Raw genomic sequence first — 27,405 nt, forward strand, 5'->3', positions numbered from 1 at the left:
TCCGCCGTGCGGCCCGGCCCGCCTGGCCCGCGCAGCCATGTGGAGCCGCAGCCGGGGGCTGCTGGGCCGCGGCCGGTGAGCGAACGGGAGCGGGCATCACCCTCGCCCTGCGCTGCCCGAGGGCGCGGAGCTCCGAGCCCCTGCCCGGGCACCGGGCCCCGCTCCCCCGGGAAGCCGGTGTCGGCCGTGGCACCGCCGGCGGGAGCGCGTTTGTTTAGAGGGAATGGTGTCGTTTCAGGTCGCTGAGTCGCAGGGCGTGGAGGTGGAAGAGCGTTGCCGCGAATGAGAGAGCGCTGCAGTACCGGGTGGGCGAGCGGATCCACGGCTTCACCGTGAAGCAGGTGAGCTTCGCCCGCTGGCGTTGCCTGTGTTTGTGTACGCAGACTTCTCCGTGCTCGGAGGGCACCTGGGGGAGGCCAGGCGCCTGCGCGTTAAATACTTGCTTTGCGTGGTCGGTCATCGAAATGATTCAGGACTTCCTTGTAGTTACTTCTCTGTAAACAAATACTTCAGGTGCCATTAATACATACTCTTGTAGGGGGCTAATTCTGGAGTAAATGATGCACCCCACGAGGTTGTGTGTCTGCTGCAGATGTGACCGTTCGGTGTGGCCTTCTGAAAGGTCTGACAGATAACGGAACTTCACTGTCTGAGGGTGTTTTGATAAACACATTCAAGTAATACGTTATTTCCTAAGATGCTTTTAATACCTCTGTTGGAAAGCTGCCATGGAAGTATGTTGAATTTCTTTCTACTTTTTTTAAAGGGAAAAAAAACCCCCAAAAACAGGAGTAAAGGTTATTTGTGAGAAGTGATTGCTAGTGGTAGACGGAGCTAGTGGTAGAACAGGTCCTTGCTTTTTCTGTATCTGCTCTAGCCACTGACCTTTGAATATATGCGTTTTCTTTTTCTATTTCTGATTGAATTTTTATCTGTACCGTAAGAGCATTGTTCTTTTGTGGTGGTATACTTTCACTGGGTTATAAATTCTATTTAAATTTTATTTTCCATTTGTGTAATTATTTTTTCCCCTCAAACCACAGGAGCAAAAATTTATTTAAAACTGTATAAATCCGTATTATATATAGGACCAACAAACTAATTCCTATATCATGCACAATTTATCTGGCCTAGTTGAAGTTGCAGTGCAGTACAGATGTTTTCTTCCAATGCAGGTGACAGCTGTTCCTGAGCTGTTCCTGACTGCAGTGAAGCTTAGTCACGATGGTACAGGAGCCAGGTATTTACATGTGGCTCGGGAGGACTCCAATAATCTGTTCAGGTAAGACTTTAATATAGATATTACACATGCAATCTCCACATCACCTTGTGTTTTTTCGGTTGTAATCTAGCATCATGGCTGGATTATTCTGTGATAACAGGGAGGATGGTACTTCCTTTGTAGGGCTGCTTAGAATTTTTCAGGTTGTTCAGTCTGCTGCTCAAAACAGGGTCAGTATTCAGTTCAGGTCCAGTTCCTGTCTTGAAAACTTTCAAAGACAGAGATAGTGCAACCATAATCTTCCATGAGGTTTTTTTATTTGAGCCTTCTGGGTGTAAAAGAAATTCATTTACTCGTGTGTGAAAACTTCTGTACTAACTCCAGAAATACAAGTGCAGAGGCTGCACACCCTCTGAAAAGGATGGCTGAGCACTCAGGAGTCTGAAGAACTCAAACTCTGCATCCTGGTGTGTGCCATGGTTGCTGTTAGGCGGTGATGATGCTCCCATAAATCCCAGGTGCAGGTAGGAGTGGGTGGATTTCTCCTCCCAAGTGACTGCATCCCTCTGCGTGCTCTCTTGCAGTATCCAATTCCGAACCACTCCAATGGACAGCACCGGAGTCCCACATATTCTGGAGCACACGGTGCTGTGTGGTTCCCAAAAGTATCCCTGCAGAGATCCCTTCTTTAAAATGTTAAACAGGTCACTCTCCACTTTCATGAATGCATTCACAGGTAAGCCCAAAGGAAATAATACCGCTTAAAATGTGTGAGGTTTTAATGCAGTAGAGCTGTCTCTTGGCTCTCCTTAACTTGGCTTTGGGGAGCCATTATTATTGGGTGTGAATGTTGTGAGATATTAAAAAACTAACAAGGCAAGACAACAAAGTAAGTCTTGTTCATTTGTCAAAGTCCCAGTAAAACTGGAGCTTTGTAGTATACAAAAATGCATTTAATTATTTATATGGCTAAAGCAAAGTTTTCATGGTAAAATAGCTTCAGTGTTAAATACTCGTATTCATAGCAAAAATACGTATCATTTAGTTAATCTCTTCTAGTTATTTATATGGATGAGAAAGGAAAAATCAACAATGGCAGAATGCCTCTCAGACTTTCTAAAATTCTGATTATTTTTACATTTATTTACATGCAGCTAGTGATTACACACTCTATCCATTTTCAACACAAAACCCCAAGGACTTTCAGAACCTCCTGTCGGTGTACTTGGATGCAGCTTTCTTTCCATGTTTACGTCAGTTAGATTTCTGGTAAGACAGTTTGAGATGTATGCAAACCTTAAATTAAAAACAAACAAACAAAAAAAAAACCCTCCCCAAGTCAACAAAACCTCAGACTCTCAACTCTAATTTTTCAGGCAAGAAGGTTGGAGGTTAGAACATGAAAACCCAGCTGATCCTCAGACACCTCTAGTCTTCAAAGGAGTTGTTTTTAATGAAATGAAAGGGGCATTTGTAAGTTTTGTGGATGTTTGGTTTAAGTTCTTACAGATGGTGAAGTAGCTTCAGCTGTAGGTTATCAGTAGCATTATTGCACCAGAGATTCCCATTCCTCCTTTTGAAAATGTAAGTCTTCACTAAAGTCAACACTGTTGCATAGATTTCTTTTTTTAAAGTTAGCGTGTCAGAAGTTTCTTTATGTATAGAAATGCACCTTGTTAATGGATTTTGTTGTAAAATACTCTCTTACGTTAATATGGAAACATAGCTAGTTTTATTAAAGTACATGGGACTCCATGCTTGTGTGAGGAGGTTGTGTGAGTTAGAGCTCTGAGGTCTTATTATTGAGAACCTTTTGTCTTTAAAATGTGTTTTGGTGGCTTTCACTGAAATGTGGTGTTTTCCTATTAAGACAGATAATGAGAGGATATTTGCACAGCACCTGCAGAACAAAATCCTTCCTGATCACACTTATGGTGTAATTTCTGGTGGAGATCCATTATGTATTCCTGACCTTACATGGGAGCAGCTTAAGCAGTTCCATGCCACACATTATCATCCCAGCAATTCCAGGTATGTGAGATCAGTGACTTCCTAGGTGATTCAGTTAATGCTTTGTTTGTACTTCATGAGGAGAAAACCAGAAGCACAGTGGTTTTATCCACTTGGCCAGCAACAAAGATAACCTGTGCCCTACAGTGGCTGGAAAAGCACGGAAGCAAGGAATTTTTTTCTAGAAAGGGCAGTGAACAGTGAATTGAAAGCAGGAAAGGAAGGTGACTGATTTTCTCAGACGTGTTTATTTGCTTGCTCATGCAGATGTGTTTTGGGGATTGATTGACCTGAACTCATATGAGCTGGGGGAAAGGGAGCATACTTATAAGTATTTTGCAGTAATGTTAGGGAGTTAAGATCCAAGTAGCACAGATTAATCTAAGGGTTCCTGTCCTCTTTGATGTAACACATTAAATTAGAAGTTAAAAATGAATTATTTAATTTCCTCCTGCATCACATATTACTGTAGTGATTTCTAAATAATGAATAGTCATTTCATTCAGGTACTGATTTGGTTGGTATTAATAAAATATTTAAACTAGAAGTCAGTTTGAAAGTTACATGCAAGAAAATAATTCTTTCTTCTGTACTAATTTTGTGGCCAATCTGTTATTCTGCTTAATTCACTTGTGGAACATCAGTTTGTGTCATGACAATGAATTTACAATCTGTTGATTTTTCTCATCATCCCAACAGTACAGTGTTCTGCTGAACTGGTGTTGAGATTTTAATCGGGATGAGATTTGCCTGAGGCATGGCTTGTGTTCATATTTGGTCCAGTGGAAGTTTTTTAGGTCTGGGAATGTGTTTGGTGGAGTGATCCATGGAACCCAGCTGTGTTTTATAGACAGACAAAACCTAGGACATGGATCATTGTGTTTTATACTTAAAAGTGTGAGGACCATAAGCATTTCATCTTCTGAAACTTAGGAGCACTGGGTTTCTGGCTTTATTTGCTAATATTTTTTTGGTCTGGAGCACTGTATATTCCTGCAGCTGAACAAATTTGAACATAATAAAACTGAACGTAATGAAAATAATAAGGTGTTTCATGGCCCACAAGCTGAGAAACGTGGATTTTGATCAAGAGATCTGTGAATTTTATATATGTTGTATAGGTTGAAGACCCACCAAATATTTTCCACTCCAGATGTAACAGAATTACTGGAAAGCACATGAAATTCAGAGTGTAATAATATGTAGTAGCTATTTAGCTGCTTTAAATTTTATATTAAATCAAATGCTTAATCCCGATATTTTATTCGAAATGCAGATTTTTCACTTATGGTAATTTTCCACTGGAGCAACATCTGAAGCAAATACATGAGGAAGCATTGGTAAAATTTGAAAGAATTGAATCAAATACTGACATCCCGAAACAGAAACTCTGGGAGAAGCCTGTAAGTAAAACCAACAAACAAAACCCACTAAACACCCCCCCTCCCCAGGTTAATATTTTAACCTAACCTGCCGGAGTTACTCTTTTGTTTAGAATTGTGTAAATTAGCTGAAGTATTTTTAGTTCTGGTTACACAGGGGACAAACTACACTTACTTTTGAGTTTCAGTAATGTAATGATTGCCTGCAGTTGTTTGTTTTCCTTATTTCCAATTTTCAAGTCTCTTGCCGTTTGAAGCACTGAAGCACTTACTAATGGAAAGCATTTAGGGCTGATGAAAGAAATACTACACTTAGTGTCAGGAAATATGCTTTCTAATGGTATCTAATCTTCCAAACATTGGTGTCAAAAATAATTTTCACGTTCTCTTTCTCCCCCCCTTCTCTTTTTCTTCCCTGGCTTGTCCAGAAGTGTAAACATTTCTTCCAAAACCAGCTCACATTGTTATTTATGGCCAGACTTTTCTTCAACCTCTCCTATATTGTCCACTTTTAAAAATTGAGATGCCACCCACGTTTTTCAAGATAATGTGTGTTCGTGTATTTGCTCATGAATCTTGAATTTACTCATGAGCATCTATAAAATTATTTTAAATAATTGGAAAGATGATGCTATGAAGATGTAATTTTTTGCTTGTAACTTCTGCTCTGAGTTTAGTGTGTATCATTTATTGTACTTTATAGAGAGAGCACAGGGTAACATGTGGCTTAGACTCCTTTGCTGCTGATCCTTCCAAGCAGACCACTGTCAGCGTCAGCTACTTGTTGACAGAGTAAGTATATCAAAATGAAATTTTGAATAAAAGGTTCTTTTCAGATCTTTAGGCAAGGTGCAGGCATGTTTCTTTTCCCAAGTTCCTCTTGATAAATGTAATCTCTAAAGAAAATAATGCCATGGGAAAAAGAGATCAATCCTGCTTTAGTAAATAAAAGTTTAATTGCTGAATAAATTGCTTTAGCAGATAGACACAAGAAAAATCAGGTGTTACTTTACAGAACTGTTCAGTGGGTGAGAAATTTGAAAACATTGTCTTGCTTTTAATTTCCTGCCATGTGCAAGCTCTTTTGGATGACCCTACTACTAACTTATGTCCCCTTGCAGCCCAATTTAAATTGCTTTCCTGGTAGTTACAACAAGTGAAAGATGCAGAGCCCTCCTGTTTCCCTAAGGTCTGATGCAGGGTTCACAGCTGACAGTTATTTCTCCCTTGTTCCCTCTGCCTTTGTTTTCTAATTATTTTGAAATGGACTCAGTGATACTGGATGTCACGTACAGTTTTTAAGAACTAATAGCTTTTCTTCAGTATTACAGACACTTTTGAAACGTTCACCTTAAGCCTGTTGTCTTCACTGTTGGTTGATGGGCCGAATTCTCCTTTTTACAAAGCCTTAATTGAGTCTGGTGTTGGTACGGATTTTTCTCCTGATGTTGGGTAAGTGTTGCAATTGACATTTCATCACTATAAGCCATGTTAGAAAAACTAAAAAGCAATTTTAAGTAGGAAGAACTCATCTCTTATACAGGCAATTTACACCAGAGTAATCTTATTTTAATATTAAAACATCGTAAGAGTTTCTCCTGGTGAGCATTCTCAGATGTAACTCTTGGCTCATCAAAGTCCTTGGATAGAAGCTAAATTGATTTCATCAAAGTTGTATTGTTTGCAGCTTATGAACCATAAAAAAAGGATAGATGAAATACCTTCAGTGCCTTAATTTACCTGGGTTTCTCATCCTGGACATTTAAGTATTACTCAGAAGTGTTTTGTGATCTCTTCTTTGTAACCATGCTGCTTTTATTGCTTTAATTCTGTGGTTTAGTAGTAGGTAGGTTTGTCGCAGATGTGTCTTTGTGCAATCAGATGCTGTTAACTTGCCATCACCTCAGTACAAAAGGATGTTTCAGCTGACGCTTGCTCCAAACTGGAGCTCCCAGTCCTTGCTTCCAGCTGCAGCTCCCAGCCCATCTCCTGAGTATGCTGTGGGCATGTTACCTGCACTGAACTTGGACTCAGCTGCTCATCACATTTTGCCTTTTTTGTCAGCACAAAGGAGGAAGTGCTTTCCAGGCATGATTCATCTGACTGATTTCTAGACTTGAGGATGACAAAAATCATGCCTTTTTCTCCAGTGACTCTCTCAGGAATTTGAGTGCAAAACCTTATTATGCTCACCTATGAATTTAATGTCTTACTCTGCTTGGGTTGACCTGTCTCTACATGAAGTAATTGGCTTTGTGAAAGTCCTGTGCCATGTAGACGTCTTAATATTCCAGGGCATGGCAGTAGAAATCCATCTTTAGGCACTGGAATAGGGATCATGTATTTTTTGTCACCTGATCCTTTTCCAGGTTGGCTGGATTGATACAGAGTTGAACTATTCAGTGAGCTGGCTTTAATTTGCCTTAGTGACTGTAGTGATGAATCTACAAAAATAAGTTTGAGTCCAAAGATGAGTATTGCAGAATCCAGTGCCTGAGCCTGCCATTGAATTCTCTCTGTGGTTTTTAGACGTGTAATAGTGGTTTACGAGTGCCTGAGCACCTATTGCTTTTTGTTTGTTTGCTTTGGTTTGAGCTGCTAGGTGTTCTGTATTTCTGCAAGTGTCAATTTGTCTCTCTAAAGATGAGCTCTGTGATTAACCCTGCCTGATGGTTTGGACAAAATTGTCTTTACTGTTATAATTTTTTTAAGACAGTTGATAACAATTGCAGCAATTTCACCTTAACCACTTACTGTACAAATACTGGTTTAGAAGTATTCCACTTATCTGCTTAAGTAGAAAGTATATGTTTGATGTTACATGTAGCTAAAATTTTCACCTTAAAAAGGGAGGCTTCTTTACCTGCAAGAAATGGCAGATGAATGGGAAGATTAACAGCAAATACCAGCTTTACCTGTAGCTGTTTTTCTTTCATAAAACCATATGCTGTAGATTTTCTTAACATTGGCTACTACTACCGAAATTGAACAAAAATTGCTTTTAAATTCCATTTCTTGCCTCTTTGGTAATTTCTTTACTTTCTATCTAGCTTTTAAAATCTTGTGTGTATTTACATGTGGAAGCAATGGGTGTTTTTTTTCCCTTCTCCTGCCTTTGTTGGCAGCTGTAATGCTTAAGTTGTAGTTCTTTTCACCAAGTTGTTTATGCTTTACTCTAGGTTTAATGGCTCAACAAGAGAAGCTTATTTCAGTGTGGGTCTACAGGGTATTGCTGAAAGAGACATTGTTACTGTGAAACAGATAATTGATAGAACAGTCGATGAAGTTATTGCGTGAGTAATGCTAAATTTTTAAGAATATTCTAGTTAATGTAATAATATGTAGACATGTAGTAATAAAGACTTGTGTATAATAACATGCCTTAAAAATCTAGTTATATTACAATAAAGGCGCCAAAGCAGAAGTAATATTTCTGCTACTTCCTTTATTGCAGCTTGTTCTCATCAGTGTAACCTTCAGGAATTTAATGATGCTGGTTCAGTTTCTCTAAATGACACAACATGATTAGGTTATTTCATATCAATTTTAATTCAGTGTGAGAGATGTTATGTTGTAATGCTTCCTTTATCGATCTAATAGTTCATTTTCATAACTTCACTTAAAGTGATCAGTGTTAATGGACATGATTTCCTTCTCTCATCACCCCTTCCCAAAGGAAAGGATTTGAGGAAGACAGGATTGAAGCTCTACTTCACAAAATTGAAATACAGTTGAAGCATCAGTCTACGAGTTTTGGACTTGCCCTGACATCTGTAAGTCTGTGTGTGTGTTTTTTTTAAGAATAGTTTAAAAAAAATCTACTACCAATGTCTTTATGAAATACAGGGTCATTTTGTTGGCTCCTGATGTGTAAAACTTTCCACTTAAGCGCTCTTTCTTTGTTGTACTGTGTACATCTTTCTTCTTTCTTTTCAGTAGCTGTCAGACTGTCTGTGGATTTCCCACTGTAATCAGGCAGTGAGCCTGTTGTCTTTGCCTGAATAGCAGCTTTGATTGTAGTGGCGCTGGTTACTTCTGTGAGGGGCATATCATACTGGCTCTGGGAACTGTATGTTTTGGCTAGATGCCTGTGTATTTTCTGAAAGCCAAATAGAAGGACTGTTTTTCCATGGACTTTAGGATTCTACTGCTGTAAGTTAATTTCTAGATTCACAAGGGGAAATGTATACTAATGCAATTCTTGGCCTCAGATTTTAGTACGAAACTGTTACAGAAAATCATTCCACAGCAGAATGTTGTGTCCTGAAGAAGTCTGCAAGTCATCTTAGATTTGGAATGAGTGAGGTGCAGTATTTGTAGTCACTGTGGAAATCAGGGTCTCCTGCAGGCACTCGTTCTTCAGTCTTCTCTGTTGCTTTCTGCTCAGCAGCAGCTTCAGTTCCTCAGTGGCTCTTTTGCTTTCTGTCTCTCAGGTGATGTATATTCTTTGCATGAGCAGGATTTCATTCCTAGATATACACAGGCAAGGAAGCAGAGCCCTGGATTAACCCTGGGAGGTTTGTAAATGGGAGAGCACAAACAAAAGCTGTTTCACATCAGATTGTCATGCAGCCAAATAGGCAAATTGTAGATATTTAAGTGCCTGTCATGTTTCATGGTAAATGTGGCAAAATATGCCTGACTTTAGTAGTCAGTACTTTCTGGCATGTCTTCATATGTTGTGAGTAATTCTCTCTGATGAAATATTTATGCAGATATCTTTATCCCTCAATATTTTAAAGTTTTGAAATTGGTTCAACTGCTATGCCTTCATTCTAAAAAAAGAAAGTTCTTGAATATTTCTTGCTTTTAAAGACCGGTTTTGCAGCATTTAGTGTTAATACTCTCATAGAGGAGAGTTATGTTTTCAGTTTGTTTCCCTGAAGTCATGTTTTAGAAACTGGGTTTGAAGAGGGCCTAGTTTATAACTAAAGTGATCATAGAATCATAGAATGGTTTGAGTTGGAAGCTTTGAAGATTATCCAGTTCCAGCCTCCCTGCCATAAGCAGGGCCATCATTCACTAAATCCAGTTACTCTGAGCATTTTGACGTGTCTTCAAACACTTCCAGGGAATGGGGCACCGACAGCTTCTGTCAGCAACCTGTTCCATTTTCTCACCACCCTCACAGTGAAGAATTTCTTCTTTATGTCCAATCTTAATCTGCCCTCTTTCAGTCTAAAACCATTGCTGCTTGTCCTGTCTCTACAGGATGTGTAAAAGTCTATCTTCTTATAAGCCCTCTTCGTGTATTGAAAGGCCACAGTAAGGTCTCTCCAGAGCCCCTTCCTTCTGCAGGCTGAGCAACCTCAAGTCTCTCAGCCTGTCTTGGTAGTAGAGGTGTTGCAGCACTTTGATAATTTTTGTGGTCCTCCTCTGATCTACTCTAACAGGTAGATGTCTGTCGTGCACTTCAGGCCCCAGAGCTGGATGTAGTACTTCAGGTGGGGTCTGATGGAGTGGAGTAGAGGGGCAGCATCACCTCCCTCACCCTGCTGACCTTGATTCTTTTGATGCATCCCAGGGTACAACTGGCTCTCTGGGCTGGGAGCACGTATTGGTCATTGCCCCAGCTCCAATGCAGGACCTTGTTTGAGCTTCATGGGGCTCAGTAGGTGCACTCCTCAAGCCTGTCCAGGTCCCTCTGGATGGCATCCCTTCCCTCCAGGCTGTCCATCACACCTTTCAGCTTGGTGTCACCTGCAAACCTGCTGCGAGTGCCCTCAGCACTATTGGCTGTGTAATTAATAAAGGTGAATAGTACTGGACCCAGTACAGACCCCTGAGGGACAGGCAGTGCTTGTTACTGATCTCCCTTTGGATGCTGGCCGCTGGACTGCAGCTGCTTGTGTGTCAGCGTCCAGCCAATTCCTTATCCATCCAGTAGTCCATCCATCAAATCCATATCTTTCCAATCTAATAATGAAGGATATTGTGTGGGACTGTCAAAGGTCCTGTGAAAGTCAAGATAGGGGACATCAGTTTTGATATTAGGAAAAAGTGTTCACAAGAGGGTGGTCAGATGTTAGAACAAGCTCTCCCAGGTGGCTGGGATGGAGTTAAATCTCTTCCCAGTGGCTGGAAGGGGGCTGTGTTCTGGGTTTGTGCTGATAACACAGGAGTGTTTTCATTTTTGCGCAGTGTTGGTACAGTGTCAAGGCTTTTCTGCTTGTCCCCCCACCCCACCAGCCAGGAGGCTGGCCATGGGCAAGGAGCTGGGAGGGGACACCAGGGGACAGCTGACCCCAGATGTCCCAGGGGTGGTCCCACACCGTGCTCAGCAGTAAGAGCTGAGGGAAGAAGAAGGGAGGGGATGTTTGGAGTGATGGTGTTTGCCTTCCCAAGTCACCAGTATATGTGATGGAGCCGTGCTGTCCTGGAGGTGGTGAACATCTGCCTGCCCGTGGAAAGCAGGGAATGAATTCCTTGGCTTGCTCTGCTCACACACAGCTTTTGCTTTTACCTGTTAAACTGCATTTATTTCAACACATGAGTTCCTTTCCTTTCACCCTTCTGATCCTCCCCCCACCCCCTGCTGTGAGGGGCAGAGGGTGAGTGGCTGTGTGGAGCTGAGCTGCCAGCCAGGGATGAGCCGTGACACCAAGGGAGTGGGCATGGCCCCAAGCCTGTCAGTGTCCACAAGCTGCTTGGACAATGCTCTTAGATCCATGGTTAGGCTTTTAGGCTGCCTACTGGGAACCAGGACTGAACTGCTCTGATGACTCCATACCAGCCTCAAATGAGGAGTGACTACTTTTATTTCAAGAGAATTAGCTCAAGCATGTTCTAAAAGAATACTATGCTTTGTATCATATTAGGGAATTTCCACAGAATAGATAAAAACAGTTATTACTGAAAAATGCTGGAGGCTTATGAACCTGCTTGTAATTAAAGAGGTAAGAAAAGAGGAGGTGTATTTGACAGTTACGATGCATTTGTTCCCTATATGAAGCCTTTTAAAGGCTTTTTTTTTTTTTTTTAATATATGTCTTGGGATTATTATACTTTGTTTTTTGGGGTTTTTTCCTAATTTTTTTGGTTTTTTCCCATTCACACAGAATAGAAATGGTGTCTTGCACTTGCGGTGTTTTGGAGAACTTTCAATAGCAACTTGAGCAAACTCAAGTTAGAAAATAATATAACTATCTCGAGTATAGTTCTGGTTATTTAGTGTTATCTTTCTCCAAAATCTCATCTAATTTACATACTTTGTTTGAGTCACCTTCCTAGAAATCATTTCATCCAGCTGATACAAAACTATAGTATGTATGTACTACTTTGTCTCTACTGCCTGTTTATGTTTTCCTTCTTTCTTGAGCTGAAAAATTAATATTAGTGCACGGGACTAGAGAATATTACAGTATATTTCCAGATATTCACAGCTATGCAAAAAAAAAAAAAAAGCAGTAATTTAAAAAATGGTGGTTTGGTATGGTGAAATTAGAGGCAGGAATGGAGAAAAGAGTTGATAGGTGATGATGGAATAGAACCTTTGTCTGAACAATATTTTTCCTCCTACAGTTACATTAGGACTACTCATTCTGTGTCTGCTAATCAAGTATAAGTGTTAAAGTGGTTTTGAACATGGATGCTGTCAGAGAAATGCAGATGGATTGTCCTGCTTACCTAATTATTCTTTCCCATTCAGTACATAGCCTCGTGCTGGAATCAAGATGGGGATCCAGTGGAACTTCTGAGGATTGCAGATAAAGTCTCTCAGTTCAGGCAGTGTCTTAAAGAAAATCCCAGATTTCTTCAGGAAAAAGTTAAAACATACTTCAAGGTAGGCAAACTTAAGGAAAGTTATCTTATATTAATTTTTAAATCACAGTTTTGTATTTGAAGTTAAACTGAAGGCTGATCTTTTGTCACCATATTGCCTGTTTCCAGATGTAGATTGAACAGGAACACATTCAAATGAGACATATTCTTTTAATGGTTTAAGTTTCCACTTTGAAAAGTGGAAAAAAAACTATGTGGCTGGTCATTTGGAACCACATTTAATTGAACACTAATGAGATGCTAGTGTTTTACCAAACTGTGTTTAGTATAGAAGGGCACATCTCTTTCCTGATAAGTTCAGGTGTGAACAGAGAATTCTGGATCCAGTTGTGTGTTCCTTAGTGTGGGCATAGCAAGGTGTATCTCCTTTTCCTTGAAAAAGATTTGGTTACAAGTGAGATTGTCTTAGTGTTCCTCATGTTCATTGAACTGCAGTCTGAATTGAGCTGTCAGTGCCAATTACTTTCTGCTTTTTCTCTTTTCTTCGTCATATGTTCTTCTGGAGTTTTTGCAGAAATAAAAAATAAGCAGTAAAGACATTATAATGTTGAATAGTTCTGAAGCCCTGAATTAGTTAATTCCAGGGAAAAAAAATCCAATAATAGCAGTGCAAAGATGGTGTGGGTTTTTTCTGGGGTTTGTGTGTTTTGTTGGCTTTGTTTTGTTTATTTGCTTTTTTTTGTAGGTTTTTGTTCAGGTTTTTCTGTTTTCCCTAGTCAACTTTTTTATTTTAAAAGGCAGATTTATTATAAATAACCCTGGTTAGAGTAAATCTTGATTCTGATGCACTCAAAAGCAACAGGAGACAGTGGCATCAGTTGAAGTCAATTTTCTTAAGAACATTTACTAGTGTCTGGAGTAGTAGGGAGCTGTGTAGGGAAGAAATACGGGTGCAGTATTTTGTGAATGTCCTTTATTGTACAGTTCTGTTGAGGGGTCTGAGGCAAAGGCACATCTCGGTAGGAAATGATGAGAATAGGATGTTCTTATATCATAAGATTATGCACTGTTGTGCCTTGTGCTGGGAAGTTATTAAAGCAGGCAGGGAGCAAGGGAGAGAATGCCATTCATCCTGTCCATTTTACTATAGCTGGTTAATTTTGCATTTCCCTCTTTAACTCTGTAGTCAGGTTTCTATAGTCTTTTCACACAGGCATGGGGGAGATAAACTCATAAAACAGAATCCGATTACATTGTCCTACATTATTGGTGTCTGTCAGTGCCAGATGTTGCTGTTTGACTCCTACATTGAAATGGGCATTTTTTGAGGTCACTGTCTTTTGACTGGCCTCCCATTCCTATTATGGAAAATGGAAGCTGCTTGAGTAATTTTGATACTAAAATTCCACAGTCTGGTACAAACAAAGAATTCGGCAGCATTTATGACACTTGCATAATGCCTGGAGTTCTGTGGCAGCAAGGCTGATGTGTAAAGCATTTCTGAGCAGGATAAGGCATGCACATTCTACATCATATGGGATCTCTGTGCACTCAAGCTTGGGCAGGTTGAAAGAGGTGTTTAATCAAACACTCCTGCATTTAACAGAATTGCCCCATCTTAGAACACCCTCCAGATAAAACTTAGGGCATGTAACTCTGTAGTATTATGTACAGTTGTTTAACCTTGACTTAATTAAACTAATGAGTACTGTGTGCTGTTGAGGGATTCTGACTCTAGACTGAAACTTAGCAGAAGGCTGTTGGTGCTTGCTCTTGTGGTGAACAGCACAGCAGTTTGTTCTGTATGAAACCAAGGGTTCAGTCTGTGTGGTTGTGATACTTTTGATAACATGCAAGCCAAATGATGCACAAGCTGTTTATCTGCTGCTGATGGAGCAATAATCTGAGGCAAGGAAGTTGCTCTGAGAATTAATGCTTTGTTTTGGGATATATTTCTGCAGGATAATCCACATAAACTGACTCTGTCAATGAGTCCAGAGGAAGACTACCATGACAAACAAGCTAAAATGGAAGCAGAAAAGCTGCAAAAAAAGGTCAATGCACTTTCTGAAGAAGAAAAAACACAAATCTTTGAAAAAGGTTAACTTGCTTTTTTACATTTTTATTTGTATAACTTTATTTGGCTGTTGTTCTGTAGATTATCTTAAATTCTCAGGTACTCTCCAGCATTTGCTCTAAAAAGGATGGGGTTTTTTGCAAATTTGTGTGCATGTATTACAGGGCTATGCTTACACAGTCCTTACACTGCAGTGTATGGTTGTGTATTCTGTTAGTTTTAACACTCAAAGTAGAATGATCGATATCTTCATTAGGGCAGAAGAATGGGAAATGTTTTAAAATACCAATCTGTTATTCTTTCCCATGTTAGCTTGCACTGAGTGGAAGATGAATTCACAGAATCCCAGAATGGGTCAGGTTGGAGGGGACCACAGTGGGTCATCTGGACCAACCTCCCTGCTCAGGGAGGGACATCTTAGAGCATGTGGCACAGGATTGCATCCAGGGGGTTCTGGAATATCTCCAGTGAGGGAGACTCCACACCCTCTGTGGGCAATCTCTTTCATGCTTGATCACTGCACAGTAAAGTTCTTCCTCACGTTCTGTTGGAACTTTTTTGTGCATCAGTTTCTTCCCATTGCCTCCTGTCCTATTGCTCAGCACCACCAAGCAGAGCCTGGCTCTATGCTCTTGGCACCCTCTCTTCAGATGCTTACGTATCATGTACCATGAAGCTGTTGATTTATGAGCGTGAGGTCTGCTCCATGCTCCTGTAAAACTTACATTTTGTAATTACATTTCTTGCATTTTCTGGTTAAAAAGCCAACTATAAAAGTAACGCTGGGTTTAACTTATTCTGGAGAATAACTTACACTTGAAAACCATGGGCAGTCATCTAATTTTGTTAAAGCAGTGTCTGGTCACAGAAATCCTCCAAAAATGTGGCATTAATCTTCTGAGGCTTTGGTGTGTGACAGGAGATAGGGGAGCACAAAATCAGGATGCTTTCTACTTAGAGAGATAAATTGGAGAGTACTCAGAGTTGACCAGCTAGTATCTGAAAGTCTGAAATGTGAAAGTAATCACAACAATTTAGCTGCATCAGTGTTCTGACAGAGCACTTGAGCAAGAACTGGAGCAGATTGGGTTAGGAAGAAGCTTCTTATCTGGCAGGTCTGGGTCGATGCTTGCAGAACTGAGTGACAGGACAGACTGGCAGGTGTCACTTAAAGATTAAATTACATGTCACTGTAAGCAGGTTGTGAAGAGGGGATTGGAAAGAGAATCAAACAGAAGTGTTCTCTTTGCTGTTGTTACATGATAATCTGCAGAATTTGCTTTAATAAAATATTTGCAAAATTGCCAGTAGAAGACTCCAAATCTGACTCTTGAGGTTTTTCTGGTCTGCATCATCTCAGTAGGATTTAGGTCTTGACAGCTCTTTCACTACAAGCTGAAAATAACAATTTGGTATTCTCTCCTTACTAGGTTTGGAATTAATTGCTCTTCAAAGTAAACCTCAGGATACTTCTTGTCTCCCAGCTTTAAAAGTGTCTGACATTGAGCCCAAAATCCCCTTCACTCTGCTGGAGACAACACTCACAGGTTGGTGTCACCACTGTTGGGTTGTTCCCTGCCTGCTGGCCCAGCTGTGGCCCCTTGCCCAGCACATGGACTGGCTTTGTGGCCCATAATTGTGCTGTTTTTTCTCCACTTCAGCTCAGCACCTCTAGGCAGACACGGCAGTGGATCCACAGAGCCTTCACCTCTGAGGAGCCACATGGAGCAGCCTCCCGGCCTCCCCAGGGGTGGCAGGAGCTCCTGAGGGCAGCTCCCTGCTGCAGGCACACTCCCACCTTGCCCTGCAGTCAGAGGAGTCTCTGGCTGGCACATTCAGTGCCCTTGAGCAATCTCCCCACTTTCCAAAAGCTTTCCCAGGTTGCAGAGCTCTTGGCATCTTGGGCAGCGAGCCTTCCTTGCTGCTGTCCCTCCCTACCTGTTTTTTTACAGAATAGGACATACAGGGGCCATGGAAAAAAAAAAAATGCTGTCATTCCTCATAACTTAAGTGCAAGTTTTTCCCTGCGTTGCTAGCGGGGACTGATAGGAGATGGATGGTAGATCTGAGTTTTGTTACAATTCTGTCAAAACTTTGCAGGAAAATACTGTTCTGTAGTATATTTCTAACAGACATTTTTCTTCAAAAATTACCAGCAAGTGCCAAGACTGTATCATTTTGATGCAAAAAAATGACCTGGTTTTATGAAAATTCTAATGTCTGTATTCTAATAGCCTGGCTTAGGAAGAGTGTACAGTACAAGAAGATGCTTTCCTCAATTTTTAAACAGATGAAGGCAAAAATAAGGTAGAAAAGCTTTTTGACGTGTTCAGGAACAAGTTACTACTTCTTTTGTTTAAATGTTGTCTCTAAAATACAGCCTCTGGTAGAAGTATTCTCTTTTCAGATTGTCCAGGTGTCCATTACCTTACCATGGACAGAAACAGAAAAACCCCTTTGGTCCAGCATTCAGTATAATGTGCAAAATTTAAACAAGAATTGGCTCTGAAATACAACAGAAAATTATTCTTAATAAGATACTCTTGTAAGAACTCATTTTGCTTTTGTGTGTTCATAGTAGGAAGCTGCTGGTTATTCTTTGCTTTTGGTTTTTTTATCCCCAGCTGATGAAATTCCTGTCCAGTATTGTGCTCAGCCAACCAACGGGGTGGTTTATTTCCGAGCTGTCTCCAGCCTGAACACGCTTCCTGAGGAGCTCAAGCCCTATGTGCCACTCTTCTGCAACGTCATTACCAAGTGAGAGGTTTACTTTCTTACAAGCTGAAGCAGCAGGCTGTAATACAGCTGGCCAAAATACTAATGCTGCCTTTAATAATTCCAGCATCTGTTCTTACTCTAAAAGGGAAAGGATGATAAGTTGGTTTCCTGCAGAAAATTGTCTTCTTTATTTCCCAGTGTTGCTAAATTGTTTCTCCTTCATCAGTCTCTGCATTGACTCTTTGCCCAGCGCCAACACAAGTGTTCCCTCAACAGATTGGAACATTTCTATAAATGAGAAATGGCAGAGATTAAAGTTTTCACTTGAATAGACTTCTGGTGCAATTTTGCCATGTGGGGGCAGAAGGAGTGACCCCATCACAGAGGAAAGAGGACCAGAGAGCAGAACAAGTGACTTGGGCTGGGAGGAACATGTTTTTATTGATGAGAACCACTGATGTGATGTTGTTAATGTAGTTCTTCTGGATGTTGGTAGGAAGCCTGCACATAAAGCATGGTTTTTAATACAGCATTTTAAATTATCAGGATGCTTTAATTTGAAAGCTTGGTGGGAAGCTTTTATAAGGCATGAAGTATTACGTTTGCTTGAAAATGCCCCAAATTGTTTAGTTGCTAAATTCGTGTTGGTCTAAACGGACTACTTCACAACTGCTACATGGATTTTTGTTTCGGCATACACTGAAAAGAGAAACAAATCTCTCTTGTTTCTTGCAGGATGGGATGTGGAGCCCTTGATTACAGGGAACAAGCCCAGAAAATAGAACTAAAAACAGGTGGTATGTCTGTCAGCCCACATATCATTCCAGATGATTCACACCTGGATGTCTATGAGCAGGTAAATGAATCATAACTTTGCAGATTACTGTTACACTTGCAGTAACAGTTCTGTAGTTAAGGGTCAATCAGGGCTTCCAGGTAGAGGGTCAAGCTAATGTGCCTTGAAAACTTTGTGTATGGAAGAACTCCTGCCTCCTTTGTAAGGTATAAATTAGATAATTACAGTAACTTAGTGTTTTGTGTTAGGGGAGTGCTTGATGTGGGTGTTCTGTCTAAGGCAGTGCTTCCCTAGCATCTGTCACCACATTTTTGAGTGCTTCAAAATATTTTGGAAGCAGAGGGTAGGGGACAGAATGGTATGGTGTTACACACAGAGATTGCTGTTAACGTGTGATGTCACTGTTGGTGGCATCGTTAGATCTGTGTGTTGGGCATAACAGTTCTGGCAGTATTTTTTGAGATTTTTGCAAACTTATTGGGGGTCTGCTCTCTATTGATCCTGGAGTTAAATTAAGGGAATTCCCTTGGAGAAAGGCGGATTCCAGAACAGAACTTGTACTTTATGGGAAAAAAATACAAAATTTTGTGTCTGAACTGCTGCTTGCTGTTGAGAAGAAGAAATTGAGGAAATGCCAGGCTTGCTTTGAGACAAGAGCAATCACATTTCATGTCTGCTCTGATTTCAGTAGTACAGCCTGAGTTAAGAGTGATTTTTGTGATGTGTAGCATTAGCTTGGCATCATTGCATCACTTCCATGGAAAGTTACTGTGCATTTCTTGGTCCATTGCTGTGGTTGTCTTGTGTGAAGGGTTTTTTGTGTTTTGTTTATTTTTTTTCCTTCAGGGTGTGCTCTTTTCATCTCTGTGCTTGGATAGAAATCTGCCAGACATGATGAGTTTATGGAGTGAAATATTTAACAAGTACAGTACATTGGGTTTTGCTTGTTTGTGGGTTTGCATGTGTTTTGGGGTTCTCTTTTTCACTCTTCCCCCAACCATTCTCCTCTTCTTAGAGATCCTACTTTGGGATTTATTTCCATAATTCTATCTCTTAATGTCTTTCTAAACTTACGTATTGCATCAAAAGCATGACTGTATAGTGGATTAAACGGACAACCAACAGTTTAAAAGCACTTTAAAGTTGGGATGGTGAATGATTCAGTAAAATAAATGTCATTGGTGTCCTTTTGCATGAGACCTGCTTGTATTATTTTTCAGCCCAAGGTTTGAGGAGGAAGAACATTTCAGAGTGCTGGTTAAGAAGACTGCCCAGGAGCTGTCAAATGGCATTCCAGATTGTGGGCATTTATATGCCTCTATTAGAGCCAGCAAAAACCTTACACCTTCTGGGGAGCTGCAGGAAATGTTCAGTGGGATGGATCAGGTGAGAAGTTAATAATGCCCTTGGGCAAGGCCCAAATCCTTGACTGTGGAGTGACAGGCTGGCTTTTTGTTAATTCTTCCTTTTGATTTAACCTGTGGTCTTTCTGCCTTCCCTTCCTGCACAGGTGAAGTTGATGAAGAGAATAGCAGAAATGCCTGATATTAAACCAATACTGCGCAAACTGCCGCGCATTAAGAAGTATTTATTAAACAGTGACAACATCAGGTGAGCTAAAAGGAAAAGAGGCATTTTGGTTAAGGGGAGGCCATGGCCTGTGAATATGCTTTTCTCACTGCACCTCATGGTGTACTGGCGTTTAATGAAATGCGATGTCCGTGGCCAAACTACAGAAATGTTAATTTAAATTCCCCTTGCTTACAGAGTGGTAGCTATGGTAGCTCCTTTTGTTCAGTTTTTAAATGGTATGAGAAACTTACAGCAGATTTTATAGGTAACAGTTGTAGCCAAAGCTTGTAAGTGACCTATGTAATTTTACAGAAATAGTCAAAAATATGCCTTTTATTTTTCCCTTCAAGGTGCCCGTGAGATAAATGCTGTTATACTGTTTTGTAACTGTCGAATATAGGAATATAGTTTGGTTTGGATTTTTGTTTTGCTCCTAAAAGGAAAGCAGTGATATTCTGAAACTTGCTTTATGCATATATTGGAAACAGTAAAGAGAGCACATTAAGGTTTTTAATGTCAGATGCATTAGTTCCAAAAAATGGGTCTTTTTGAAGTGATGTAAGTTACAAAGTTTTGTTTTTTAAAGCATGAAATGATAAATGATAATTTCATGCTTTTTTATAATTTACGTAAATATCTGTAGTGCTCAAAACCATGTTAGGGCTGCCTGTAAAGAGAGGATACAGAGGCCATTATTTTTCTTCAGAGACACTTTTATTTGCAACACTGAGCTGGTCCTGTCTTGTGCACAGAAATGGTTTGACAGCTACTGCTCAACTTTTGGTCTGAAAGTGTTCTAGGTCGAGCAAAACAACAGCAATTGGACTGTAATTTTCTTACTATTTTCATGTTCAATTGAGTATTTTGCCTTTCGCTCTGTTAATGTTTACCTGAGATCACTGACCTAACATTCTGATGATTTAATATAAAATGTTTAGAAAGACAAAGTGGTACAAAGTATAAAAGGCTCTCTGAAAACACAAAACCATATTTAAAAACTTGCTATGTGTTTTTGACAGATGTTCTGTGAATGCAGCACCTCAGCAGATACCAGAAGCATCTAAAGAAGTAGAAAACTTTCTAAAGGGCATAGCCAGAAGTAAAAAAGAGAGAAAACCTGTTCGTCCACATGTGATTGAGGTGAGAAATTGTCATTTGTCATTAGGGCATCAAATTGACTTGAACATGTCAATACCAGTGTGCAATCAGGAACAGTTTGAACTCAGATATTGTGTCCATGTAAAGATGTCTGAAGAAATCTGCCAGACATCTCTGTGATCAGTTGTTCTGTGTTTTGCTATGAAGTGTCTTCACTGCAACACACTGGACAATAGAAATGCAGTAGATCAGCTGTTAAGCCTCACCCTGGGGTTGCTGCTTTGGCGTGGGGCGTGGAAGAAGAATTCCTTCCTTCCCCTGTTGCATAAAACTGTAATTCTTTTTTAGCTGAGCTTTACTTGAAATGTTGGCCAAAAGCAAATAGGGCATGATGTGCAGTTCCTCCATTGCATATGAGTTGTTTTGTTATCAGGGTGTTCAGGACATTTGGCACAAAATATGCTTGATTCAGTGGAGTTGACAAAGGATGTGCTCTGTCACTATGCAGATCTGTCTTAATTTCTGATGAAACTGGAAATGAGCTCCCAGTTCCTTACCCATGGGTGAAATGATAGTTTGTATAACTTTATGGGCATCATTTAATCTGGGTCTTGGTGTCTCTCAGTGCCAAGATTACTCTTGGAAGAAAATTAATATGGCATTTGTTTAGGAAATACAAAGAAGCAATTGAGTACCTTGCTTATGTTTGTGAAGGCATGGTTTAATGATTACCTTAGAGAGGTTTGAGTGAAAGGGGTTGCATTTGTAGTAGTCTTGGTCTAAATTGTTAAGTCATGTTTTAATATGAGGACTGTCTCTCTTGTAGAAATCTTCAGAAGTGAAACCTGTGGGAAGTGAAATGGTTACTGGTTTGCAGATCACAAGGAAATTAATTAGTGTAAGTACATAATTGGTGGGGGATATTGGTATTACAGGGCTGTTACTGATGGTGGTAACGGTTCATCTTAAGCTGTTGCAGAGGCACAGCACTGAAACACAACTGAGACCATCAAACTTAGTCACTTCCAGTTAGTCCCTTCCTTTCCTTGGTCTCCTCCCTAAGTGATTCTGAATGTGGATGATGCCTGACAGAAGAGAATTAGTGAAAATTCGGTGAAAATGAAGATCTGTATTTGACTACAGGAATGAAAAGCTCCTACAGGAATGAGCTCTCCTTTTAGAAAGAGGGGCAGGGAGAGCTCAGCCCAGTGCTGACCAGTGTTGTAAATAAACTGCTCTGCTTTGCCCAGCCAGAGTTGTGTGAGGGTCTGGGAATGGGGTTTCTGAATTTAAGAAAGGATTGGGAAGTTCTGAAATAGCAGCACTGGGAGTGTGTAAGAACCTGCTCATGCTTAAGTGAGCACACAAGCAGATCTTTGTGTGAAAGAGGCAAAGGAGCGAGCTCTGCAGAGGCCCAGAGACTTGAAGAGGACTGGAAGTTTGGAAGTGAGGTTGAAAGATAGAATTGAGTCTGTTGCAGGGGATGGTTGAGCAGGAATTTGGACTACAGCTGCAGTTAAGTTTTTTCTGGGGACACAGTTTCTGACTGTTTTCAACATCTAGAATGGATGGATTGGGACATAATGTGGTGACATGTACACGTATGACACAAGTGGGGAGTTACAAACATGTGTTTCAATCAAAGTAAATCCGTGGCTAAGTCCAGACTCCTTGGTTGTGATTCAAAATTTGCAGAACTGAGAAGCAGGGGTGCAAGGATGGGTAGCTGATCTATGGTGTCCCTCTCTTGTAGTTTTCCAGGGCAATTCTTTGTACTGGATTGCTGATGCAGGCACAAGGAAAGTGTCACTGGTTGCAGGGTAGGACAAGTGGCAACTTTAGCATTTGTGTTGTCTGTATGTTTGGCAGAATTTCCTAGTTCTCAAAAAAGCGAGAGTTCTCAGACGGATCAATTGTCTCCATTGCTAACTGTGACAATAATGTGCTCATCTCCTAGGATCCTACTTTCAAGCCATGCCAGATGAAGACCCATTTTGTACTTCCCTTCCCAGTGAACTACATTGGGGAATGCATTCGAACAGTTCCCTACACGGCTGCAGACTACGCCAGGTGGGAAGCAGAACTTCAGGGAGCTTCTCTGTGCACTGCACAGCACAAAATGGAAAGGGTTGGGCTGACTGCAGAAAGTGGAGTGTTGATAGAAAATGATTTGTAGTGCATTTGTTACAAAGTCTTCACAAAGCGACTGTTGCAGGGCTGGGTGCAGAGCAGCCCTGTAAATGCTGAGATTAAGTAATGAGGGGCTGCTATCCCCTGCCTTGGAGTACACTTGGATGTGTCCTGTAGCATGTAACAAAGTTCAGTGCCCCTCTTACGGTGATGTGACGCTATTCAGCTTTTATTAAACACTGAGTATTGCTGATGTAACTGCCGTAGTTTACAAGAAGCAGTGCATTGCCAGTGGGATCTGGGTGAGCTTTAGGGGCAGTTGAGACTGTTACTGTTGCCCAGTTCATTTCACATCTTCGCTGTTTCTGTTTCTCTCTTTTCAGCCTTCGAATTCTCGCAAGGTTGATGACTGCTAAATTCCTGCACACAGAAGTCAGAGAGAAAGGAGGGGCTTATGGTGGAGGTGCTAAACTTAGTCCCAATGGCATATTCACATTCTACTCCTACAGGTAACAGTGCCTTTCTTTCCTCTTGATGGTTGAGGGCACTACTGACTGCATTTGGCTGTGTCTTATTTTTGACTTCATTGTTGCACTCTTTCAAGAAGAAGTGAAATAAAAGGGATGAAATTAAGTGGGTGATTCATTGCTGGTGAAGTTAGATTGCCTAATAAAACCATCCTTGCTTTCTCTTGTTTGTGTCCTTGGGAAAGCTTGATTTATCTTTGCTGGTAGCAACCACTGCTGCACCTCTGCACTTTGGTGTTTACTGTCTCAGTATCAGATTCATTGCTTTCACTTGTTTGTTTCTGGGCTAAGGAGGCCTTAAAAAAAGGAAATTCAAGACTACTCTAAATTCGAGACTATGGAGTAGAATAGCGATGTTCCCTAAGGTCCCGAGTTTGAAAATACACAGCCTCCTTAAAGCAACTGGCTGAAATCATCAGAGATTCAGCAGAAAGCATGGCTGGTGATGAGCTAGAACAGCTTGCTCTTTCTTTTCTATTCCTCTCTTTTGCCAGTCCAGAACAGTTACCTTGTATTTGGCTTACCAAGGCACTTTCAGATGAAATTTGAACTGGAGGTATTATAGTTGTAATCCCCACTAGAAATGTGTGGATGGAGTCCTGGCTTCAGTTGTTTTCTTAGCCCAAAGGCAGCCTGGCACAGTGCTTGGTCAGGGTTTCTAACTGAGCTTTGAGCAACCTGGCCTTTCTGTGAAGCTTCAACAAGGCAGGACTTGTCCTGGCAACTTGCCAGTTGTAGTTAACCTGTGGCACCTGTTTTACAGAGAGTAAAAACAGGTGTGGCAAGAAAAGCAGCTGAGAAGATAGGGCATATCATAAATATTCCTGGTGTGGGCAGCAATGGCAGTGGTGCTTTCAGAGCCCACTGAACAGCACTGGCTTATCTGACCTGCTTTTATTACACCACTTCTCTCTACCCCATCTTGGAAATACTTTCAGGCAGTTGAACTTCTCTACCTGTGTATCTAAAATTCTAAATCTGCTTGGTTTGTAATACTGCTTTCTTCTGGAAAAGAAACACAAAACCAAACCCCAAAACCTCTTTTTGTACAAAAAAAGGAAGTTTGTTTTTCCCCATGTATGTTTGTGTGATGCGTAGTAAATTATGAATGGAGAACAAAGGAATTTCAGTTTTTCATTTTAAGACTGAAGTAATTAATGTTTATGTTTTCTTTTTCTTCTAAGAGACCCAAATTCTTTAGCCACCTTGAAAACATTTGAAAAAGCAGTTGAATGGGCCAAATCTGGAGAATTCACACAGCAGGATATTGACGAAGCTAAACTAGCAGTGTTTGCTGCTGTGGATGCACCAATAGCTCCTTCAGACAAAGGTACATTTTAATTATCCTCCCAAACCTGTCAGTGTTTATTTGCTTTGTAATTTAGGTTTAAAGGGAAGAAAATAGTTTGCTAAACTGTATCAGATGATAAAATTTGTGTTTGGCAGATCAGGGATGATGGCAGTTTTGATGCATCCATGGTTTCTGTTGCTCCCTTTCAGAAACACCTCATCCACTCAGGCTCTTCTGAAGGTCTGTGTTCATACTGCTCCTTTGTGTAAGATGGAGGTAGATTGAGGAAATTACTTTAGGTTTGGAGAGCAGATAAATGAAAATAAACACTGCTCTTCTGCTTAAAAAAGAGCTGAGGGATTACGTCCCTGACTCAAGCAGGCATATTGACTGTGAATGTCACTAGCCCTTTTTGCGTATGTTCTCTGGAGAAGTCAAAGCACTGTCTGGTGGGGTTGGAGGGTCTTAGCTTCTTTGCAGATCTGCATTCATGATGCATTGGTAGTATCTTTGCAGTTTACTGACAAGTAGCTTTGCTGTCCTCACTTCCCTCACTCCCTTGTTCTCAGCTGAATTTCAAGCCAAAACTTGCCCAGTTAAAGTACATTTCCTTCCTATGCACAAAGGTTAAGATTAGCGTTATTTTAAATTGTGCTTGTATTAACACTAACTTTTTAAACAAGAACACTTCAAATTAAGCTTTTACCTGTCAGAATCCGTTTTTGTTCTGGGCAATTAAAAAGCAATCAGTGAGAGGTGCACACGAGTGCAGCTGCCTGCATGTTGGGTGTTGGTGTCAGTGAGGGATGACGAACATTGTTTGGCATTTGAGCACAGATCTTAACAGAGCACTGAACAGGAGAGCTCTGTTCCAGAGGCCTGGCAGCTGGTGCAAGGAACGCTTGTCCCTTCATGCTTTTGAGTCACTGAGCCCTGCAGATGGATGTGGAAACCCTACCTGGCTGGCGAGGCAGCCCTGCCTTGGGCAGGAGGTTGGACTAGTTGACTCAAATCCTCCCAGCCACCTTTATTTCCCTATGGTTATTTGCCTGACAAAAAGCTTTTCTGTGATTATTCTGGAGTTCTCTGGTTGTTCAAGGAGTGATAATATTTAGTATTAAAACTGTGGGCAAGTACTCCCAACAAAACATTAAATGTTTTGTATGCAGATTTCTGTTTGTGTAGTATAAAAATATGAGCAAACCTTCACGTTAGAGATACATCACAACTGACAGGAAATAAAAAAATAGTTCTAAAAATAGAAGCTTCATGAAATGCAGTTTGTTTTAAAAGTTGTTAGAACTACACTCTTCAGAATGAATTATGTCCGAGTTTCCTGGACCACTGTTATGTTCAGATTTTTGACAAACTAAAATCCTTTGCCAAAATAGAAATCTTTTCCTAAACAGAAAACTGTTACTACCTCACCCTGGTTTTAACTTAGGATGCTTGTTTCAGTTGGATATTCTCTCAGAACGATGGCTTGATGGTAGTCTCTATTCCCTCCCAGCACACATTCCTATCATAGTTTGTTCTCATTCCTGCATGTGGCTGTGACAGATTCCAGTGCACCAGAGCAGTGTGTGGTTTTGTTTTCTTTTCCCTAGGAATGGGTCATTTCTTATATGGAATTTCAGATGAAATGAAGCAGTCACACAGAGAACAACTTTTTGCTGTCAGCAGTGATAACCTGGTTGATGTATCAAACAAGTAAGCCTGTGCTCAGTTGTCATATTTAAGTTACTGGAATTCTTCCCTCTGTCCTTCATATTACTTTCACTATTTTCTTCTGTAACCTAGAAAAGGATATGTTAATTATATCCTGCTGATTGCATGTTAAGCAGATGTAACTCCCTCCTACACTCTTGAGTTTGTGGGAGATTTGGTTTGATTTACTTTTGAAAGGCCCAGAAACTGTCTGGGTAGACTATATGAGTATGCATGAGTAGACCATGAGCTGGTTCTACTCCACTTGTAGCATTTTGTGTCTGACATCTGAATTCCACTGTAGATGTAAGAACACCAGAGCCAAGGACCGGGTTAAGGAGAGACTGTTGTGATTGGGCAAAACACAAGTTGTATGTAGCAAAGGACACTCTCCCTGATAGTGGGAGCATTTTTAACTAATACATCAGAGCTGTGGTTAACTGAATGTAGCAGTTTCTCACTTGTTTATGGTTTGTTTTTTGTTTTGTTTTTTTTTCAAGGTACCTTGCAGCTGGGAAGAGCACTCGTGGTCAAGCTATACTTGGACCAGAAAATGCAGATATCACCAAAGATCCCTCGTGGGTCAAACGATGACTTTGCATCTGAACATCCACAGAAACAAACCAATCTGTGTGACTACAGCATTAGGGGGTTTTTAGTAACTTTTAGCAGTGCTATGATCCAACTGAAATACTCACTGCTGTTTTTCAATGGTGTTCACCAAACCAGTTAGCAGCTCCCCTTCTTGAAATAATGATGTGAAAAATTTTCTAACCATACAGTATTTGAGAGCAAGAATTACATGCTCTGCATGGCAAAGACAGACTTTAATCTTTTACTGAAGCCTCACTCCTCCAATCACATATGAGTACTATATAAAGGAAATATTTTTGTATATGTAAAACTCTAGTTTTAAATGGTGTTTTGTTTGAAACCATGTCTGCTGTTGGATATATAAAGAGCTGTCTCTCGTACTGACAGATTTCATTCTGTGGTGTGGTAATTCCAGCTGCCTTTGCATAAGCCACCTCAAGCCTGAGCAGCCTGTGACAGTACATTCCACCAAGCTGAGTGTGCAGTGGGCGAATCCCTAATCAAGCAGGGGAGTCTATTTTATATGAACCTCAGTTCAGCTTGATAGTTTGGGCAACAC

General features: G+C 40.6%; 1 protein-coding gene across 1 annotated transcript; it reads left to right on the forward strand.

Annotated features, from left to right (window-relative positions):
* PITRM1 (pitrilysin metallopeptidase 1) lies at window positions 1-27,234 on the forward strand. Its single transcript, XM_040058411.1, has 27 exons — window positions 1-75; window positions 239-341; window positions 1,176-1,282; window positions 1,807-1,958; window positions 2,377-2,491; window positions 2,599-2,695; window positions 3,093-3,253; window positions 4,509-4,635; window positions 5,318-5,406; window positions 5,938-6,066; window positions 7,794-7,907; window positions 8,291-8,387; window positions 12,263-12,397; window positions 14,298-14,436; window positions 15,844-15,960; window positions 17,038-17,170; window positions 17,867-17,987; window positions 18,774-18,850; window positions 19,148-19,313; window positions 19,438-19,538; window positions 20,519-20,639; window positions 21,424-21,495; window positions 22,555-22,667; window positions 23,111-23,236; window positions 24,439-24,584; window positions 26,153-26,255; window positions 26,753-27,234. The coding sequence occupies exons 1-27, from the start codon at window positions 38-40 to the stop codon at window positions 26,844-26,846; spliced, it is 3,093 nt and encodes a 1,030-aa protein (XP_039914345.1). The 5' UTR covers window positions 1-37; the 3' UTR covers window positions 26,847-27,234.
* The last annotated feature ends 171 nt before the right edge of the window (window positions 27,235-27,405 follow it).

The sequence above is a fragment of the Hirundo rustica genome, chromosome 1, assembly GCF_015227805.2.
Source record: "Hirundo rustica isolate bHirRus1 chromosome 1, bHirRus1.pri.v3, whole genome shotgun sequence".
Taxonomy (NCBI): Eukaryota; Metazoa; Chordata; class Aves; order Passeriformes; family Hirundinidae; genus Hirundo; species Hirundo rustica.

Coding starts and splice junctions, on each gene's coding strand:
- PITRM1 (XM_040058411.1), top strand. CDS start 38: ATGTGGAGCCGCAGCCGGGGGCTGCTGGGCCGCGGCCG. Junction 5,407..5,937: donor GTCAGCTACTTGTTGACAGA/GTAAGTATATCA, acceptor GCTTTTCTTCAG/TATTACAGACACTTTTGAAA. Junction 19,539..20,518: donor TTAAACAGTGACAACATCAG/GTGAGCTAAAAG, acceptor TGTTTTTGACAG/ATGTTCTGTGAATGCAGCAC.